The 21,693-nt window shown below is 34.0% G+C and overlaps 1 protein-coding gene across 1 annotated transcript in view; it reads right to left on the bottom strand.

The window, feature by feature from the left end:
- Window positions 1-3,965: 3,965 nt before the first annotated feature.
- Window positions 3,966-21,693, bottom strand: part of LOC125060722 (beta-1,4-N-acetylgalactosaminyltransferase bre-4) — a 130,588-nt gene continuing 112,860 nt past the window's right edge. The window contains exons 2-10 of the mRNA XM_047665747.1: window positions 19,623-19,714; window positions 15,915-16,116; window positions 14,451-14,695; window positions 14,087-14,222; window positions 10,926-11,023; window positions 9,471-9,660; window positions 8,358-8,480; window positions 6,939-7,034; window positions 3,966-6,247 (exon numbers count right to left, since the gene is read on the bottom strand). Coding sequence (XP_047521703.1) covers window positions 6,115-6,247; window positions 6,939-7,034; window positions 8,358-8,480; window positions 9,471-9,660; window positions 10,926-11,023; window positions 14,087-14,222; window positions 14,451-14,695; window positions 15,915-16,084 — 1,191 coding nt within the window. The 5' untranslated portion in view covers window positions 16,085-16,116; window positions 19,623-19,714 and the 3' untranslated portion in view covers window positions 3,966-6,114. The remainder of the gene's footprint in view (window positions 6,248-6,938; window positions 7,035-8,357; window positions 8,481-9,470; window positions 9,661-10,925; window positions 11,024-14,086; window positions 14,223-14,450; window positions 14,696-15,914; window positions 16,117-19,622; window positions 19,715-21,693) is intronic.

The raw sequence follows: 21,693 nt of genomic DNA, 5'->3' as shown, positions 1-21,693 counted from the left end.
TACACATGGCAGAAGTGAAACTTCTTTGGCAAACTAATTTTAAGTCTTTGTTCATATTTATAAAAATCTAAAACTTTAGATTTCCGAGACTTAGAAGGAGGGAAAAAGGAAGATGTTAAGAATTTAATAAATTTAATTGTCATTAAAATATTAGCCGAAACTTAATACAAATTTTAATTTTTTTTTAAATTTTTTTCTTGGATAATAAAAACACGTGGCATTTTAATTTACAATTCGTCATTTGAGATTTCAATAAATTATTTTGCATAAAATATAAAATACTAATTTTCATAAATTCCCTTAACGAAATTTTAATTTTAAAAATAGAATTTCTATAAGATAATTCGCCCTTCTCACTCTCTCTAAATCGGTTTTAATCGCTCTCTCCCTTTTCTTCGACAAAAACGCTGCACATAGTCGTGACGCTAATATTATTATTATTGCGTTTCACTTCAAAAATGAGGAAATAAATTATTTGAACGGAAATAAAGTATTATTTCTATGTATTATTTAGGATCCTTGCCCAACATTTTTCACATGAGCCCTATTATGTCGGGCAACAACTGCTGTAATAAAGCTTCATTAATCTTGTCACTCGAGAGTATCCGTAGATCAATACGTTGTGTCGAAAAAGGAACGTACGTTAAGAATGAGAATGTGTTCACCTAGTCTCGTGAGCGTGTCCCTGAAGTCATGCGTTCGAACCACAGGTGTACACAAACGGACTTTTATTTCTAAGTGAGCTCATACGGCGAAGGAAAACATCGTAAGGAGACAAATATGGCCGGCGTATGTCAGGTACAGAAACCTGAGGCCGCCGCCACCCATGGACACTGACATTGAAGGCTCGTAAGTGCGTTGCCGGCTTTTTAAAAATTTGAACTCTTCTTTCATTTTTTTACCCTAAGTCAAATTAGATTGGAAATACTTCAGTGGGCAGTTGGTTCTTAATTGTGCACGGCAAAAACTGACTTTAAAAACGCTCAGTGACTGGTCGTCGACGATACCAGTCACTCTTCTTTGAATACGGAAGAAGCTGATACTGGGGAGGTCCCGGTCAGAGGTGAGAACAGTACTCGATGCGGGGCCGAATTTGTTTTAATAATCTACTGTATTTTTATACCTACTTATTGGACGGATTAAAATTTTTATAATAAGGTTCATAGTATTTCGTTTTCGGCAGATACCATTGATTTCCATTATTAAAACAATCCTTTCTAGTAAAACTACGCTTTTGTTTCAAAAGTATATGTTTTCAATATTGTTTATGCAAGTGGCAACACTTATTAAAAAAATACAGTCAATCAAGTACTCCTTTGTCTCTTTCTGTCCAAATTAGATTAGTGTTGAAATGAGAGAGAAGATGCTTTAGTAAAAACGGTTGCATAGCTAAACTTTAGTAAAAATTGAGCGTTAAGGAAGCGTTCAAGTATTATGCAACAGATTTGGAGGGATCTTGTAAAACATTACGTTGCGTTACAGGCCCGAAAGAGGCGTCTTGAACTACGTTAACAAGATTGAATTCCCTACGATACACCATGGAATGAAATAAAACAATATACTTCGAACAAATAATATATTTAATTATACAGAAATGCACGGAAATAAGTAGATTCGATTTCTATTTAGATCTTGTTCGATTGCGTTAAACAATTCATAAGAAATAATGCTATATCTACAATTCGTTACACACATCAAACAGCTCACTAACTTTGGGTAAAATTCCGAGTCGAGACTGACGGTGACTCAGAAACAAGATTTAACACGAAATCTCGTTTCTTAATCTTATTCTAAGCGCCTAGTACTGATATTGTACGGTTCCTGAGTCATCGGGGTGCTTTAAATAATAGAGGATTTTATTTTTACACTACGCATATTATCGTTAAATCAATAAAGCTTTTTATAAATTTGAGGAATACTGAAATGATCCTAATCCTTGGGATTGATTTGCTCCAGTTCAATCAATTTGTATGACTCAATACTTGGCGAAAAGAGTGGCGGAAAGTTTCTTGCCAGTTCTTATTACCCGCTCTACACCCTTGACTTGCGAACTGGTAGTAAATGTAAATTTACAATTAATGTAACTTCTTTCTGACGATTCATAAGTGTACTTGTTTACCTATATGAATAAAGATATTTTGAAATTTAGTTTGAGTACCCACTCGCGTACAACAATAGATTATAACCGAAATAATTAAATGTTAATTGCTATGTAACGAATGAATGCAATGTAACAGTTGAAGAGAGTGCCTACGTCTGGCTATCCTCTCGGGGCGTGTCTCCGACGATTTAGGTACTCGCCACGCTTATAAAACTAAGAAAGCCTGAGTGAGCAAAATGTACAGCCTTGGCTTGACCCTAAGTAACCCTCAGTTCTATAAAAGCGTTTAAAGATTTATATAAGTTATTTAATTAAAATTAATCTAGGTTTGCAAGGAATTTATCAATAATTAATTTTATTGTATATCTGTAGAACATCGATTTAGCAGTTCTTGGAACTTAAAAAAAAAATCGCGCTTTTGGGTAAAACTCATTACATTTAGCAGTGCTTAGGACTTTATTTATATATAACTTTATTCATATAGGTCACCAAGTACACTTATGAACGTCAACAGAAAAGATGTTAAATTGATTCTAAATTACATTTACTACCACTTCGCAAGCCAATGGCGTAGAGCGGAAAAGAAGAACTGGCAAGAAACTCTGACACTCTTTATTATAACAATCTAATATACATATCACAATGGTTGAATCAAGCTTGAAGTGTAGAACAGCAAAAATAAACTTGGGTTGTTTTTTTGAGATTAACAGAGATTGCTTAAAGTACTTCTTTAGTTTCAGCTGCATGGAGCATGACACACCTGTACCATCAGGCTCCACATTTAGCTCTTCTACTGTGCAGTTATTGATGACCACGGGGAACCTTTAGGAACGAAATCCACCAAGAGGTGGGAGGTTTGTACCAAGATCGACAGCTTGATGAAGCTTTTGTAACGGAGAATGTGTTTATTATTCATAGACGAACATTTGTAGATGTAGCAATATTTTTACAAAAACTAAATTATACATTACATTTACGATAATTGACTTTTCACTGCCAACAAAAAATAATACTATTCTAAATCTCACATATCACAACTGGGTTATAAAATAAGCTGTTACAGATTAATTGTTAGGGAGATATACAGAAAGGAGACAGCGAATTCAGAAACGAATTTGACCGACCGCGTTTGATATACAGGAGTCTCACTGGCACTCGTTTCTAAATCTGACACCTAGCGTTAAATCTGACATTTAGCGTTAAATCTGACACTTAACGTTAAATCTGACATATGGCGTTAAATATGACACAGCGTTAAATATAACATATGTCAAATGACAGACAGGAGTAAGATTTAGCGCTGTCTCGACCTGATACCCTTAGTTGTCTTATAAACTAGTAAAGCTATTTACAAATAAGTACGCGTTTAAAAATCCTTATATTTTTTATAGTTCACAGGCAAAAATAACATCCGGCAGGGCTACTTTGTGAAACAGATATCAAATTCCAAAGACTGACAATAAGAAGATAATTCCAATAAATAAGTTTAACGAAAATAGTTTATTGTTATTTTAACATCAGTTGCATTGTGGCATACTTGGAATCATGTGGAATTGTTATTGAAGTTTTACAATGCCGTAACCCTACGGTAAAAACGTCAATTCTCTTAAAAACCACAGATAATCATTAAAATATTACACAAGTTTTGGGCAAAATAGTAGCAAAAATAGTTTATATCAATAAAATGTTAGGCCGAATGTATGGAATTCAAATTAAATATCCAATTAAAAGCTAAAAATAACTTAAGCTTCTATTTGATTTGGTTTAAATTTCATTATTATATTTTATATTAATTAACGATACATAAATAAAATGTTATTGTCCAAAATCTCGAAATAAATCATAGAAAAATAAAACAAGCTAATAAAAATTATATAGATTATATTTCCTTACATAAAGATTCTATACCAGCTAATAGGGACTCCCGTTTATCGACGCATTGGATTACGAGAGTCCCAATTAAGCGTCGACCCTCTTACCCTAAAACACCTAAGTTACAACAACTATATCTAAGTGTAATCTTCGATATTTATTTCATCGATTTGAAGTAAGTACATTTATGTTTAAGGACGGCGAAAACGTCAAATTGATTTTAAACGAAACGCGAGATTCGAATAATACTTACGTAGACTGATCTACCATTTTGTTTGTCCACTAATTTAAATATTGAGATTCCTTATATCAATGGTAACTATGATTTTCTCACTAATAAACAAGACTTTTAAGACCTGAAGAGTAGCTTATATACTGGAGATGGTAATTTAACAAACACCGACCACAACACAACGCAAATATACCCAAAAAATGTTTAGCCCAACGTTTTTTCTTTAACTTTAACTTTCATTACAAACTTACCAACCAAACTTTCATGTGGTGTTGTGCTTAGGTCTTGGGTGTTTAAATATGTATTTATATGTCTATCTATCTATAATATGTATGTATATCCGTTGCCTAGTACCCATAACACAAGCTTCACCAGCTTAGCATGGGACTAGGTCAATTGGTGTGAATTGTCTTAAAAAAAAAACTTTTAACAATCTAATCATCTCTGAATTCTAACAATCTTATGCAACTTCTCAACCAGTACTATGCTGAAACGGAAAATATTCTTGTGCAACAGTAGTTTAATTAAAAAAATTATAAGTGTTACGAAGAATTTATTGATGTACCTAAAATCATTTGTTCAATGGAAGAGACAAGCTACCCACGTCAGGGAATCAGCGTGGGCGCTAGTATACTTTCTTTTCCTTATAATGTGTAATAAAGTTATTTTTCTTTCTTATTTTTCAAGTCAAGTTCTAAAAATATACGGATGGCTTCAATCTTTATAACAGACATAGTAAATTAGAAAAGCTCATATTAAAGGAAGTAATTAGTTGTCTAACGTCAATTTAAAATCATAAATTTGCAATTTAGTGTCTTAAAAAAACCAGTGGGGCTAAAACTTTATAGGTCTGAGCTTCAGATTTCTGTATCGGTTTCGTGATTTGTATTTCTAATATGCAAGTAGATTAACCTTCCGTGCTTGACACACGCCATCGAATTTTTGTATTTAAAGCATGCCGATTTCCTCATACTTTCCATCACCGTGCCTACCTCAGGGGTCCGAGACTACCAGGGGTGGTAGATTTAGTAATATTACCATCACCAGTATTAAGAGTACTTCCAGATAAAAACTCCTGTATCTTGAACCCAACTTAAACCAAAAATATCGAAGATACACAGTGTAGGCCTTTTAAAACATTTAAGTATAAAATGGGCGTTATGATTTCTATTCTATTGATAATGAGAAGTCCATCGTTTTCACATTTCATTCGAATATACGTCGGATACAATTCGTCTTTTCCAGCAATATGTAGTGAATAATTCTATCTAAGCATTTATAATGCAAAAACAATTTGGACGTTTTTTAAAAACAAATGAGAATCACAAATAATTTCATTAAATAGTAGCTGTCTGGACTACATTTTTACATTACATAAATAGTACCTGACACTTAAATTGGCGAGCTCATGCGCAGTTTGAGACAGATCGAGCTTTCATAAATGCTAGGCCACGCAAATCCACCCCAATTAGGGTCCTAAACACTGTTTGCAACGTTGGATGTGCCAATTTACGTGTCAACTACTGTTACCAATACTATGAACAGTTCGTTGAATAAATGTGTTTACACAATGAACATGAACTTCTAAATAACATATTAACAATATCAATTTGTCTTTAAACAGTGCCTTTAGCAATAAGTAAATCGCTACGATATTTGTATTCCTTTCTAATAGAATTCTTGCTGAAGTATCACGTAAACACATTTAATCGACTATGTACATCTTTATCATTGACATGTAAAAAAGCGAGACAAAACATTCAACAACTGAGGCAAATTGTTGCGTGAACTAAAAATGTTAGGTTTCACTTGCTGTATAGACTTTCGTATGTGTTCCCGCGTGTTTAGGAAATATCATTGACAGGCGTTACCGTGAATCGCCAAACAGTAGTTTGGCGAAGTATGTTCGTCAGCTACGTTCGTCTACATTGGCTAAAACGTGTGTATATAGATGATGTTGTACTACCTGCACTACATCATATTCTAAAGTCGATAAGCCATCTTTTTGGAATGTTTTGCTTGTCTGCGATAACAGTTGGTACCTGTAAAAAATATTAGTCTTAGGAATAGTTTAAGTGAAATGTTGCGGATATCCATAGTGAGGGGCACTATAAAATCGATTTTTGTTTTTTTTAATTTTTTTGATTAGTAATTGTTTTTTTTATAATGTTTGTTTTGTTTAATAATTGTTTGGATTGATATTTGTATGATCTCTACATGTATGTCATGTTTGTCTTTAAGTGTGTTTTTACCAATGTATCAGTGTGCCGAGCGTTGGTAAGCTTTTTATCAATTAAAAAAAAGTGAAAGAAAAAAGGTATCCTTGTCGCATATATATCTGATGTTGTGTGCTTGAATAAAACATAGTATGAAAGTGCAGCGCCATCTTCATCATTCAACAATAAAATTATGATATTTAAAATGAGATTCTATCAACTTATTTCAATATTGAGCCCAGCAGTTTAAGTACTTCCTTCAAGTATGATCCCTCACTATAGCGGTGTGCGTTTAGAGCAATCGATTATTAAAAATACACAATTATCTTAGAACTTCTCTTATAAGTATAGAACTTCTACGAAAATTATCATTTATTTGTACCTTATGAAATCGTAGTCATGTCAAAATGGCCGACTATATTTGAAGCCGTCAGTAGCAGATTTGAATATTTCAACTTCGAATGTGGTAAATACAGTAAAAATTAAATTAAGATTTAAAATTAAAGTACTTTTTTACCTCTTAGGATTCGGTGCAGATTTCTTATGATCCAGCATCGCATAACGAGCTATTGACATCTTGTACCTCGCTATGTGGTAGTTCATCTTCTTAATTCTGAGAATAGTACAATTGTTTATTTGAGAGAAAAAAGTCCGAAATAGCGAGTGAATTTTTGTCCCTATCGCTCTTATGGTTTAAGAAAGCAATAAAAACAGACAAAACATTAAGCATTTTATCTAGTAAATTCCTTTTAATCATTTAATAACAGATAAGGGTATATCTTTATAAACCACCCCACCAGTCTTTGGGGCCGTTCAAGTATTACGTAAGCACTATAAGGGGGAGGTGGGGGGGTCTTTGATTTTCTTTTCTGGTGATTCCGTCAACAGCAATTATTTACTTTTTTACACATATTACCCACACATTGACAAAGCATGAAAACGAATGCATTTTCGAGGATTCCTACAAAAAATTTATACGTTTATGTACTATTATTTTAGGGAGGTTTGCTTACGTTTGCTGAAAAAAGGAAGGGGAGGGGGGATAAATTGCAGCAAATCTGCTTATGTAATACTTGAACGGCCCCTTTATGAAATGAAAAAGTTTAACGAAATTAACCTAAGAAAATCTTTCAAAGTTTTAATTAGAAGCGTCATAATGACTGAAGAGATTTCTTAATATCCCAACTCACAAAGTCACCTTAAAAGATAGAGCGTGGGCAACCACAAAGAAATAGTACTTCAAAATGTTGTACACTGTAAAAAAGACCTTAACACAAATCAATAAGGTCGTTTGTTTATCTTTCTGATATTAATTCTAGACTTGTTACAAACTTAAAAATATTTTTAAGTCAAAAGAATCGATATCGTTCTATTTTTAAACCGAACCACACCTACACACATAAGTTTACTCATATTTCTTTTCATCACAACGTAAAATACAATTTAATAAAAAGGGAAGTAGCAATACTTTAGTTAGTACAATAGACAGATTTGTTTTTTTTAATGATTTGTTTTGTTAATTATAAACAAATATTTAAAAAATATTATTTAAAAAAAAATCTGTAGCGCAACCTTTTTAGATCTGGGCCTCAGATTTCTGTATCTGTTCCATGACCATTTGTCAATCTAGTAGATAATCAGCCTTCTGTGCCTGACACACGCCGTCGACTTTTTGGGTCTACGACATGTCGGTTTTCTCACAATGTTTTCCTTCACCGTTCGAGCAAATGTTAAATGCACACATAGAAAGAGAGTCCATTGGTGCACAGCCGGGGATCGAACCTACGACCTCAGGTATGAGAGTCGCACGCTGAAGCCACTTGGCCAACACTGCTTAACAATTACTCCTAAAGCGAAGTTTATAAAACAATTTCTTGATTCTCGAACTGTTAAAACTAATTTTATAATGTTCTTAAACGTGTTTTAGTAAATTTACCTGTAGAACATGTCGTCATCTTCGCCACCCCACCCCCAGTATTTATTTGAGAAGCCGTTAACCTTGGTAAACTGTTCCAAGGTCATTGCTGACACACCGCCGAAGATATCTTCATATGGCAACCTAGACACATTATTAGGTTGAGTGTGTGCGAGAAGACAACTAGTGTGACATTTACACACATACACAAAAATTATATACTTTTTGCTTTAACATAAAAATTAATAAATGTAAGAGGTTCTAAATTCAAAATTATTTATACCATGTAGTACAAATATCACATTATCATACTAACAACCCTGGCAGCAGTAAAATAGCCCGGTCAATTTGGACATTCGAACTTCGAAGGTACATAAAGTCCCAACAAGCTGAAAATCAGTAAAATTGTTCAAAACATATTATAAATAATATTTTAAAGTTCCCCATCATTCCCGCGTATGGAATTTTTTTTATTCAATGTCAAAAGTAACATAATTTTCATTAATATTTAAAAATTCCCCATCACTCCCGTGTATGGATTTTTTAAATTTAATGCCAAAGTTAAAAAAAATGAGTTTTTCGCGATTTTCAGCAAAACGGTAAGTTTTATCATAAAAGTACATTGGACAAAAATGTAGATCATAAAATTATCTATAAAAAATGTATCAATAATTTTTTTTCTACTGGAAGGTACTTTTATGATAAAACTTACCGTTTTGCTGAAAATCGCGAAAAACTATTTTTTTTGACCTTTGACATTAAATTTACACGCTACAACTTTTAGGTTTAGGCCTCAGATTTCTGTATCTGTTTCATGATCATTGTTCTCCTGTGCCTGATACACGCTGTCGACTTTTTGGGTTTAATGCAAGCCGGTTTCCTCACAATGTTTTCCTTCACTGTTCGGGACACAGCCGGAGATCGAACATACGACCTCAGGGATGGGAGTCGTACGCTGGAGCTATTACGCCACACTCACAAACTGCCATGCATGTCTGTATGTATATTACTAAAGGTACTTTAATATACGTTTGTGTTCAAGTTTTAATAATATACAAAACTTATTTATATACATTAGCGTCTATATACCAGCCTTTAGATCAGAACTATAGGTAAAATAATTGTCATACTTACTTAAAGTGTAGTTTATCTATAGAGGCGGACATGTGTCTCGGCTGTTTTGGACAAGAGTAAAGATTTCTTGAGTCTAGAGGCAACAAATCGATATCGTGAAAGATGAAACATTGCCAGCCTCCAGCTTTCTGCTTTTGACTCTCGACGAAGCCAACATTCATCAGTTTTGCACGGTTGAAGTCACTTGAACCTGTAGAATTATCAAGAAATTAAAAATATATAAAGAAGATACTTTCGGTAAGGTTAAATTTCCAATTTTCTTTATATTTATACATTTATTTAGACATTTTAAAAAAAATTGTCGATATTCATTTGTACTTTAATATTGTGAAACATTTTTTTGTTCTATCATCAATAGTTTTCGCAGCGCATGCGATGATGCCTATAAAGGGATCCTTATTTTTTAGCCTATATTAATCAGTGATAATGTAGCATTCAAATGGTGAAAGAATTTTTAAAATCGGTGCAGTACTTTTTGAGCCAATTCGTTACAAACATACTTACATACAAATCTTTCCTCTTAATAATATTAGTATAGATCAACACAATTATAGCTAAAATCTACATGGATTCTGCGTGCAAGTTGTTTTTTATTTAAGGCCAAAAGTCTCAAGTTTTCTTTAGACATTCTACAATAGGAAGTAGTCGGTTATGAAGTCTACAAAAGATGTCAATATTTACGGTTCAAGCTATCGAAATTCCAGTCGTATTTTCAGTTATGCACAATTCCGACATAACATTTTTATGTTATTTGTTAAATAAATTGGATTCCATTCATAGTTTTATTTTGTCTAACTACGAGTATATGTCTTATGTAGTTTTGCACTTCTTCACATTATCTAATTTTTTAACGTCCTCCTTTTTATTAAATAATTTTAATTGTACTATATTTCTATATACTTGCAACGAAATGTTAATAAATAAAATTAATAGAAACAACAATAAATAGAAGTATATTGTTGTTTTCTTTGTATGCTTTTATCATGTTATTTTTGGGTTGTGTGTTAAGTCAGTGCAAAGAGATTAATTAAAGGTATATAAATGTTTCTTTGTCAATTTTTTTAAAGTTGTAACAGAAATGAAGATATTAAGCCATATATCTTAATATATATAAATTACGCGTCACGTTGTTTGTCCGCCATTGACTCCTAAACTACTTAACCGATTTTAATCAAATTTGCTCACCGTGTGCAGTTTGATCTAACTTAAAAGAAAGGATAGCTTACATATATATAATTCTACTGTACGTTTGTATGTCACTGAACTCCTCTTAAACGGCTGCACCGATTTAAATATTTTTTTTGTGTATGTTTGGGTGGAGCCATGGTTGTAGTTTCACAAATCAGTCCTGCAGTCGGTATAGTCATACTTTGTATATTAATATCCTAATCGCTTGAAATATCATGCAGGACAACGTCTGTCGGGTCCGCTAGTACAATATAATTAGTTACTTACCTTCTTGTTCGACGATGAAAATTCCATACTCAATTTGTTGTTTCATTAAAAAAGGATGCATGTGGTTCAGAAAAATCGCCAAATGTTGTTGGCGATCCCTGTAAAAATAAAATATAAAGAGAATGCATGAATGCACAGGCAATGGCCAATATAAACCATTAAATAAATTGGTTGTATGAAAAAGCCCCATTTACTTTAAAGAAAACAAATTTACGTTTTATTGGGCCTGCGTACTGTAACTGAATGAATTTTCATCTGTACGTACTTTACTGTTTTGCTGTACTGCTGCGGTACGTACAGTACAGTAAGTAATGGAATTCGCTAGAACAATATAACATATAGAGGAAATAAAATATTAGTAAGATTACGCCCACTTGGATTGTATACAGTTGCATACAGTCATCGTACATGATATAACATCTTCAATCCGTTCACGCTACGCACGCATTTTCTACCCACACCTGATACATTCTCATCATTATGATGTAGAGAAAAGACTAGATATTGGAAATTAAAAAAATATTTATTTCAACACAATGCTTTGTTAAAGACACTTAATTAATCTTTTAGGATCGTCCCAAGTGGCCGGTGAACTATTCTAACCAGAACACAATGTAATATATAAAATTCTCTTGTTACAATGTTCGTTCCTACTTTAGATATACTCCTCCGGATCAACCGATTCTTAAATTATTTTACGCATATTCAGTAAGTCTGAGAATCGGACAACATCTATTTTTCATCCCCTTTAATGTTAAGGACCTCTAAATTTTTATTTATATTTCTTAGACAAAACTTTTGGTTTTTATTTTTTTTATGATAAAGCACAAAAAATATATACAACCCTTAATTTCCACCCCTCTAAGATGAATATTTTTTATTATATAGATAGTTATTTTATTGAACTAAAAATGTTTCCTAGAAATAATAAACATGGAAAAACGAAGTTTGCCGGGTCAGCTAGTTTCCATATAAAAATCAAAAGCCTTTGCATAACGAAAGCATATACCAACCCAATCTACAGATTACGCGATGAAACGTAATAGGTCTTTTGAGGCTGCTGATAAGAGCTGCACTGTAGCAGTCGTGCTAATTTACAGCACAATCAGCGACTAATATAATACACCTATAGTCCTATACATTTATTAGCGTAACTTGCTTATCAGGCGAGACAATCTTATAAGATTTATTGTGACGTATATCCAAGAAAAAGATCCAGCGAGGAATGTAATCCGTGTTATATTATTAAAAGCTTTAGAGTAACACGTTAGACTTTATTATTGTATGATTAAGGAGTTAAGGGTATGTAATGTCTGTTGAAATAAACATTGAATAGGCGTGGCGGTGAATCTCTAAATACAAGGCAAAATTAGATAGACCACTTGTAAAAACCAACTTGGGAGTTCAGGCGCCTCTCACTCATTGTGAATACAATAACATGAACGCTACATATTCAGAGCTTGATATGTTAGTTTGATTAATTTTCAAAAAGTGTGTAATTTTTTTATATAGAAAAGGGGGCAAACCGAAAGCTCCTCTGATGTTAAAAGATAACGCCATAAATACTCACACTGCCAGAAGGCTGGAAAGTGCGTAGCCGGCCTTTGCTTTGTAAAGCATTTATAACCACTGAATCTGTATTATAGAAATCTAAAATTATTATGTTTTTGCAAATTCAAGTTTACGGTAATTGTTATATATTTTTGAACAATAGAATGAAACTTAGACTGTAGAAGATTATATGATTAATCATCATTAAAGTATACTAACTGTATACTTTGATAAATAAATAAAAGCTCAAATTTAAGTACTCGGGAATCAGCATCTTAAGTAATTTTGCATTAAAGTATTCTGCCAACGGGAAAAATATATTTATTCGATTTAATTATTGTAATACGCTGTAAATAAAACTAATAATGTTTTCGACTAAATAAATATTTGATCACAATTATGTGCATTGAAAAACAATTATTACACGGAGTTAGTGATAGAACTGTGAAAGAACCTTCCATACAACCAAAGAATATTTTAATTAATCTACAAAGACATCATACGAGAAATTCTTATTTTCTTAGGATAAAATTCATTTCAACAAATATCCAATTTCCTTTTGGAGCAACAGAAATTGTATTAAAGAATCTTATCCAATTTGATATCTTATTATCTGTGAAACGTGATCGTATTGAGCCCGTTACCTACATACAGTTATCTGTATAATTCATTTGTTTTAAAAATGTGGCGTTAAATCTCTTGACCTATCTGTTTTGTGGTCATTTTTTACAATAAGCAAGAAGGTGTTCTAAAATAAGGCGAGGGGGCCGATGGCTGGCCATGCGTCATACTCGTGAACGGGTGCTTGATGATGACTGGTCGGAGTTGAATTCGTGTATGATGGTGATGGTGATGTTAGTTATTTCGAAATAGATAATTTGTTGTTCCCACGAGAACGTAAGTGCGTGCTCCTATTTCACCATGCCTCTTGCTGATAGAGGACTAATCTTTGACAACTTCATCCCACCAACGCAGCCTCGGTCTACCGGGTTTTCTCTTGCCACCGGGTTGTGAGTTCAGTAAGGACCTTGGAGTTCTGTCGTTCGCCATTCGGTGCACATGTCCCAGCCACTTGAGCCTGTTGCACTTTATGAATTGGACGATGTTGGCGTCGTCTAGGATGTTATAAAGTTCTTCATCGTAGCGAATACCCCAAACACAGTCGTCGCAAACAGGAGCGGAAATTCTTCAAAGAATCTTCCGCTCGAAAATAATTTGAGAGATCTTATCTTTCTTGCTAAGGGAGCGTTCAAGTAATACGTCACGCAATTTGGAGATTATTGACCCCCCCCCCATGTAACGCGCCGTAACGTTTTACCGTACCCAAGAACAGTACTGTACCCAAGTATAGTAAAACGTTTCGTGACCACCTAGAGACTCTATACCTAAAAGTTACCAGTATGTGGTGTAAAGTACTGGAAAGTCGAAAATAATATTAACAATAACGCGTAATTCAATCCCCGCCCCGCATCGTAACAAAAATTCGTTAAGTAATACTTGAACGCTCCCTAATGGGCCAGGTTTCAGAACCATAAGTCTGGTCGTCACTAATTATTAGTAGAAATATCTTAGGCAAAAAGTATATTAATAAAATGTGAATTGTCACTCACCTGTATGGCACAATGATGGCCACCTTATGTCTGGCCGTGCAATTGGGTGGGGAGTAGCGTCCCCCTCTATGTACTTGAGGATATTTCTTCTCCACCCAATCCAGCTCAATCTCCGTTTTGTTCACGGAAACAGGTCCTAAGACAAACCAATTATAATATTTATAAATACCAATATACAGTATTTAAAGTTTTCAAAAAAAATAATTATAATAATGAAATCTACACTAGGAAAAAAAACAATTTCGAATATTATATCACATATAGAAAGCAAAGCACAGAAATTATATAAAATTTCATAAGAATCGGTCGAGTCGTTTCGGAGGAGTATGGGAACGAACGAACGAAAAGAAATAACATGTCTCACCTAAGTCCGGCGGCATTCCATCACAGAGAGGCATCGCAGGTTCACTGAACTTTACCCCATCTTCGGTAGTCACAAAATTTTTTATTCCCTCCATTATTTTAGTGAGTAAAATTGGTGTGCTCAGCTCAGTCTCATTTCGTCGAGTCATATTCAGGGTATTGTTCTGGCTTAAAGTATTATTTATAGGAGTATTGTGAGTTGAGTTTTGTAGAGGTAGTTTGGGCCAAGGCTGTTTTTCGCTGGCTCTGAAACAATACGGTTGAAATATTGGCCTGGAATGTTTATATACTGAAAGCTTATATTTAAATCTTGATGTAAACGTGTAATAATTACATATTGTACATTTGACGACTCATTGGTCTAGTGGTTAGTACACCTGACAGCGAATCCATGGGTCCCGGGTTCGATCCCCGGCTGAGACAAACATCTATGTGATGAGCATTTGGTGTTGTGCTTAGGTCTTGGGTGTTTAAATATGTATTTACATGTCTATCTATCTATAATATGTATGTATATCCGTTGCCTAGTACCCATAACACAAGCTTCACCAGCTTAGGATGGGACTAGGTCAATTGGTGTGAATTGTCCAATCATATTATATTAAAAGATGTCTTGGTCAGAAAGAAATTAATGTAATACCTAATGTATAATATCTTTTAAAGAATTTTCTTTGAATGCACCGAAATTATTATGAATCCCCGTTACGAGTATATAGCGCCTGTCACATCTGAAATATCAGCTTATGTTGTTTTAAAAATAATATGTTCTTACAAAACAAACATATGCGCCTACGTGTCTCACGTATTTTATAGTGTCTTACCAAGCGACCGCTTAGTTATATTATCCATTCCGTTTTTGGTATTATATTAATTTATTTCTATTTTATAACTGTGCTATGAATAAATGAAAAAAATTTTTAACAGATAACAACGCGAATTTGTAACACTATTAATCGTTTCGAGTGAGTTACTGTAGTTGTGATCAAAAAGCGTTGGTTGAACTTAGAAACTTTTTTTAAGTAAAACTTCATTAAGCGCGACTAGGGTGTAACTTAGATTTTTTTTCTGACGAAAGTAACGCTTAAACGTAGTTTCCGCTATTTAAAATAATACGATAGCGCGTTATATAAGTCCGTCAGCGCCATCTAGTGGTGCATTATTTGAACTGATTTAAGTCAGTTTCTTGGTTTAGGATAGCATTCATTCGTTTTATTTGATACTGATTCTTGTAATTATGTTATTATTAGTATATTTATATTTAAAATGAAAATCCATACTAGTAACAGTTTACTAGTAACAATCGCGCGTAAAGGTTACACGCACACACTTTTTGTACCACAAGTCTAGGCACCCATAACATAGTAATATGGAGGCTTCACCTAACTGTGCATGGTTATATGTGGAATGATCTAACGTAAAACGAACAAGATTAATTTACCAAATGTTAAAATATTTTATTACTTACTTGATCGTAGACTGTGTAGCGTTGTACACGGGTGTGTAGAGATAGGTCCTAAGCGGCGAGGCGTCAAGTATGGAGCCAAAGAGATACTCGACGGCGGCGAGGGCCAGCACCAGAAGGAGTAGCAGGCGCAGCGCGCGCGCCGCCCGGCCTCCGCCACCCGTGCCTCCCATCAACGCATAGGCACCCAACTCGTTACTGAGGCCTATAATAGAATAACTGACTTTAAAAACTCATGAGTTTGATCTGTTTTTATGAGTTTAGGCTCCTAAGAATGCGTTACACAAAGAGTAAATAAAATTTATGCTATACAAAAATTAAATGGAACGATACCTATATTTTACGTCAACTAGTATAAGCCGTGAGGGTCACATAAGTAAGTAAGTAAAGATTTAAGTTAACGCCTAGTAGATAGTGCTTGTGACCCCTCGCTTTCCTCGCTCAACGAATGAGTATGCCATGTAAATTTTGAATTTATCTATTTTTATTAATATTAGGCTTTCCAAACAATTGTTTCTCTTAAGCCCAAGACTTCCGTGTCAGTCAGGCTTAGTACTTATCACAATATATTTCTGTTAATTTCTGTATCTTCATCTTAAAAGATAAGTAGGTCGTCAGCATTTTTGATTCGCCGTATGAGTAATAATTGCGCATATAGAAAAATCTATTGGTATAGGTATAGCCAGGATTCGAAAGAACGACAAGGACTTACCACTGACAGTACCACAAAAGTGGTATCATCATATCAGTGGTATTATTTTCTAATATTAATCAGCGCGCGAGGTGCGATCCGTTTCACAATTTGACGGTTTCACATTGATAGATTACAATCTACCGAATAATAATACGTTAAATTGTAAGCAGTTCGTTGAGGTTCACAATCATTCGACAGTTTACAATCTCGCGAGATAGATTACAATCTAACGGTGTTTAGAATTTTTCGGTGACATACATACCGATATAAATATATACTTAAAAACAAAGAATTCTTTTGTCAAAGAACTATTAGTATATAATCGTGACCACTAAATGAGCAGTAGTTAAAAATGTTTACATTCTCATACGAAAACTCATTTTCCACGCTAATTACAAGACTAATCGTAAATATTGTGCATTAAGAAAATTTCATTATCGTTTCTCTTGCGAATTTTTATGATATTCATTTACTTTTTATTTAAATTATAATAATGACAGTCCTTTTATTTAATAGATTATTTTATTTACAATAACGCTGGCAGCATTTCCTCGCTGTATTGCGATACTTATTCGTTGATATTTAGTTAGTGAACAGTGTTGGGCTAGTGGCAGCGTGTGACTCTCATCCTTGTGGGGGTTCCATTCCCAGCTGTGCACTAATGGACTTTCCATGTGTGTAACATACGTTCGAATAATGAAGGAAAACATCGTGAGGAAACCCGTTTGTCTTAGACCCAAAAAGTCGAAGGAGTGTATCAGACACAGGAGGTTGATTTGCCTATTAGATTGACAAATGATCATGAAACGGATATAGAAATCTGAGGCCCAGACCTAAAATTTAATTTATTTCGATCCTACACACTCTGGGATGAGAATCAATTCAATTTAATTCAATTCAAAAATCATTTATTCATAAAGGTAACAAAATGTACACTTATGAAAGTCAAAAAATAATTATATATGAAATGCTTCACATTTTACGCCAGTTCTCAGATCAAGGGCGTAGAACGGTGAAAAAAACTGGCAATAAACTCTCCGCCACTCTTTTAAATCGCCAAGTTTTTTGTTTTACACGATGTTTGTAAGGAACTGCAACCATTACACCATGTTCCACATGACATCTTAAGTAATGAATAAAAATAAATTCAAAACAAAGATTTGTCCTCTATCAGCAGGAGGCATGGTGAAATAGGAGCACGCACGTACATTCTCGTGGGAAAAACACGCAAATACATAGTCGAAATACTCACGCTGAAGCCACTAGGCCAACACTGCTCGAACCAAATCAAAATCTCTTGCTTCTCTTACAAAATTGACTGGCAATAAATACCTAAGTGTCTTTAGAGATAAATAATATTACAGAAATACAACTCTCCAAATCCCTTTGAGGCACGGGACTTGATACATCAAAGTATTTGGTTTACAATAAGTTTAAACACATTTGTAGATTTCCCCAAAACCAGTTAACCGTAACAAGCCAAAAGGCGTCGTAAACACAGGTCTTAAGTGAAGGGTCCTTTCCGCCCACTGGTCCATGAAACATGGTTAGTACTCATGAGGCTTTATTGCACATTAACAACACTTTCGGGGTCATTGCTCCTTGGCGTTTCCGGCGTAAAATTGATTAGGGTAACGATTTAGGAACTAACCCTAGAACATGATATTACATAGAAAACGGTATGTCAAGTATGAAAAGATTTTTTTTTATAAACTTATCGACAATTTTAAAACAGAAATAATAATGTTATTTTCATGAGATTATATAAAATCTTTTTAAAAATTAGTTGTAAATTATACTCAAAATCTGTTATAACGACATCGAAGGGTCGTAAAAACCGATAGTCGTAACAGCCGATGACGTCGTTATTAAGTACCTAATACAAGAGAATTCAGCCGGGACCTATGATTTTGGTCAATATAACCGATATGTTATATAACCGAATAAACGATGTCGTCGTAAACGTAAGTATACCTAATTATTTTAAAAAAAATTAACAACAAAAACAAATTTTCACGATATATATTTTACTAAGCAAAAGCAGCGGTATATCTACGTATAATCCGCCCTTTCCCGAACCTCCGAACCAATTCGACTGAGGGTCCTTCAACAAAAGAACAAACCAATTCTTAAAAGGTCGGCACGCACTCACGAACTTACTCGCTTTGAGAGAAAACTTAACATCAGATGACAACGTCTCTCCATAAAAATAAACCATCGCTTAGGACTTAGGGTCCTTCAATAAAAAAGCGTACCAATTCTTAAAAGGCCGGCAACGCACTCGCGAGCCCTCTGGCATTGAGAGTGTCCATTTGCGGCAGTATCACTTAACATCGTGTGAGTCCCATTTGCCCCCTGTTCTATAAAAAAAAGTTTAAGTGAAAATGCCGACAATGATTCGAAAATAGAGAAGATGAGAGACAAATGGAAGAATTTGGAGGAGGCGTTCACGTCGTCGGAGATCATGTACTTATATTAAACATAAACTTAATGTAATCATGATTATGTAGTACTCGAATACAGGTTTTTCTTAAGCTAAATTCTAGAAACTAAAGCACTATCTTTAAAAAAAAGAAAGAAACACCTGGCACGTACTCTCAGTGGTAAGAGTGTCTTGAATCTTGCCCTCAGCCCTGCGATTCTGTAACTCACTTTTCGAACTCACACAGCGGTTTTCGCATCGGCGGTCACTCTCAAATCAGTCGTGAAGCAGTCATTTTATGATTTGGCATTCTGAAAAGGTGGGAGCTTGTAGTTTATTGTTTATCAGAATGCCAAATCATAAAATGACTGCTTCACGACTGATTTGAGAGCAACCGCCGATGCGAAAACCGCTGTGTGAGTTCGAAAAGTGAGTTACAGAATCGCAGGGCTGGTCCAGTGAGTGCGGATTTATTTTTAATTCAAGTTTGTAAATCCCACCAATAACACTGCTCATAAACCCTTCAGAGAAAACCAGGTTTTCTTCCTTTCGGAGAAAACCAGTATGGAAAAAGCTTTCTAATGTAATGAGTTACCTGGTGTATGTAATATAAGGACGGTGCTCGATGGAAGTGGCCCATTTTCCTTACGAGTGTGCAAGTTGCTTGTTCATCTGAGCGGAGGTCATCTGAAACAAAATACGCTATTAGGAAATTGTTTGCACACGCGATTGGACGTTCCATGACCGTTTGTAAATTTCAAACAATTTCCCCAGTGCACCTTGAAAGGTATCGAGGACTGGTGACCACTCGGGTTACATCAGTACCCTACGCGAACTGCTTTGAGTAAAGTCTGATGAGAAGTAGGCCTTTGATTAGCCTTGATTTATTTATTTATACAACAAAAATAAAATAAAACTATTATATAATTAAACGACCTTTAAAAAATCTACAGAATTTTGTTATTTATTAACATACAGATATAATATACAGACATAATTAAATGAATAGGAAGGCAACTGGCGATGAGATGCAGATCTAATATATAAAATTCTCGTGTCACAATGTTCGTTCCCATACTCCTTCGAAAATTCTTATGAATTTTTTAATGCATATTCAGTATTGAGTCTGAGAATCGGACAACATCTATTTTTCATCCCCCTAAATGTTAAGGGTGGTCACGATTTTTTTACTTAGGCTTTTATTCAACAGTCTCTATGAGGCATAGAAAAATGTTCTTTATATTGGTATGTAGCTACTAAAAGGTGGGCTGAGTAAAAAAAAACATATAAGGCGAAACGAAGGTCGCGGGGGTAGCTAGTATACATATATAATTATATATATCTAAGCTCGTTTGTTGCACAAAGAAATTTTGATTTTACCTTTTTTAAATAAGCGAAAGGGCAAATAAATATAAACAAAGTGTTCAAATTACACAATTTAGACGTTAAACATTGCTTTATTCAAGCTTAGTATTACTTAACATCCACTAGAGCTCAAAGCGAGAGTCCTTTCTCTAATTTACGAAGTATAAACACGGGCAAACATTCAAACATCAGCTGTTTGAACTAAAGCAATGCAGTAAAGTTTATTAGTTCTCGGTTAGTGGTCACACATGGTATCGACTATCTTTGTCTCACATATACGATAAGACTGTGTGTGAGAGAGATTTACTATTTCTGCAAAGTTATATTAAACCCAGATGAAATAAGTTCGGAGTATTTGATGAGTCGGAATCGTTAGACGAGTATTTTTGTTTGAGATTTCTGTTTAAATAATCGTAGATATTATTAAATAATAACTTTGTTTAAAAATGTGTACCTAATAAATTTGTGTATTTTTCTTGCTTATCTAGTATATAATGTAATATGTATAAAGGTAATAATTAGATTCTTTAAATTTTCTTATATAAGTGAAATTTATTATTCACCAGAAAAAAATAATAACAAATACAAAAAATAAAAGACTCCCATTGCAATCTAAAAGTAATGACTTTGTTTGACAATGTTTTTTAATATTCACTTGTTAAACCTTCTTTATGAATTCCATAAAATATTTTATATTACAAAAATACTTATGAAATAATTTTAAAATCTATTAACCTTCAACTGAGAGTAACCTCTCAGCTGTGAAAAGTCCGCATAAAGTGGCGCAGAATACAGAGATCAGAAAACGCGGCGTAGAATCGTTCAAATAATTCTAGTTAACGGAAATTCCAAATTTAAAATCACCTAATACTAGCTTTTATATATAAAATCTATTCAAAAATAGAAGTAATCATCAGTTGACATGAAATTAATAATCGAAAATTCGAAATTCAAAGTCATTCATATTAATGTGTTAATAAAACATAATTTTATAATTTAGCCGAAAGGGAGAGTAAACGATCATACAATCCTCGGAGAAATTCTGCATAGAAGCACCCAATGTACGTATAATAAACGGCGTTCGAAATTCAAAAAAACTAACTTATAACAATACTGGGCTAATAGCTTTTTCATGTTTCCCCTTAGATTCGGAATCCAGCCACAAGGTTGACTTTCGTTATCAAAAAAGGTAAGTCTCGACTCTGAGTCTTACTTAAGGTCATTTATAAATATTCCAAATTCAAAATTTCACAGTTCAGGCTCTGTGGTACTGAATGTGTTTGTACAGAAAATCCGTATTT

Source organism: Pieris napi, chromosome 22, assembly GCF_905475465.1.
Source record: "Pieris napi chromosome 22, ilPieNapi1.2, whole genome shotgun sequence".
NCBI lineage: Eukaryota > Metazoa > Arthropoda > Insecta > Lepidoptera > Pieridae > Pieris > Pieris napi.
The sequence above is the reverse complement of the archived record's forward strand: the minus strand, read 5'-3'. Positions and strand labels throughout refer to the sequence as shown.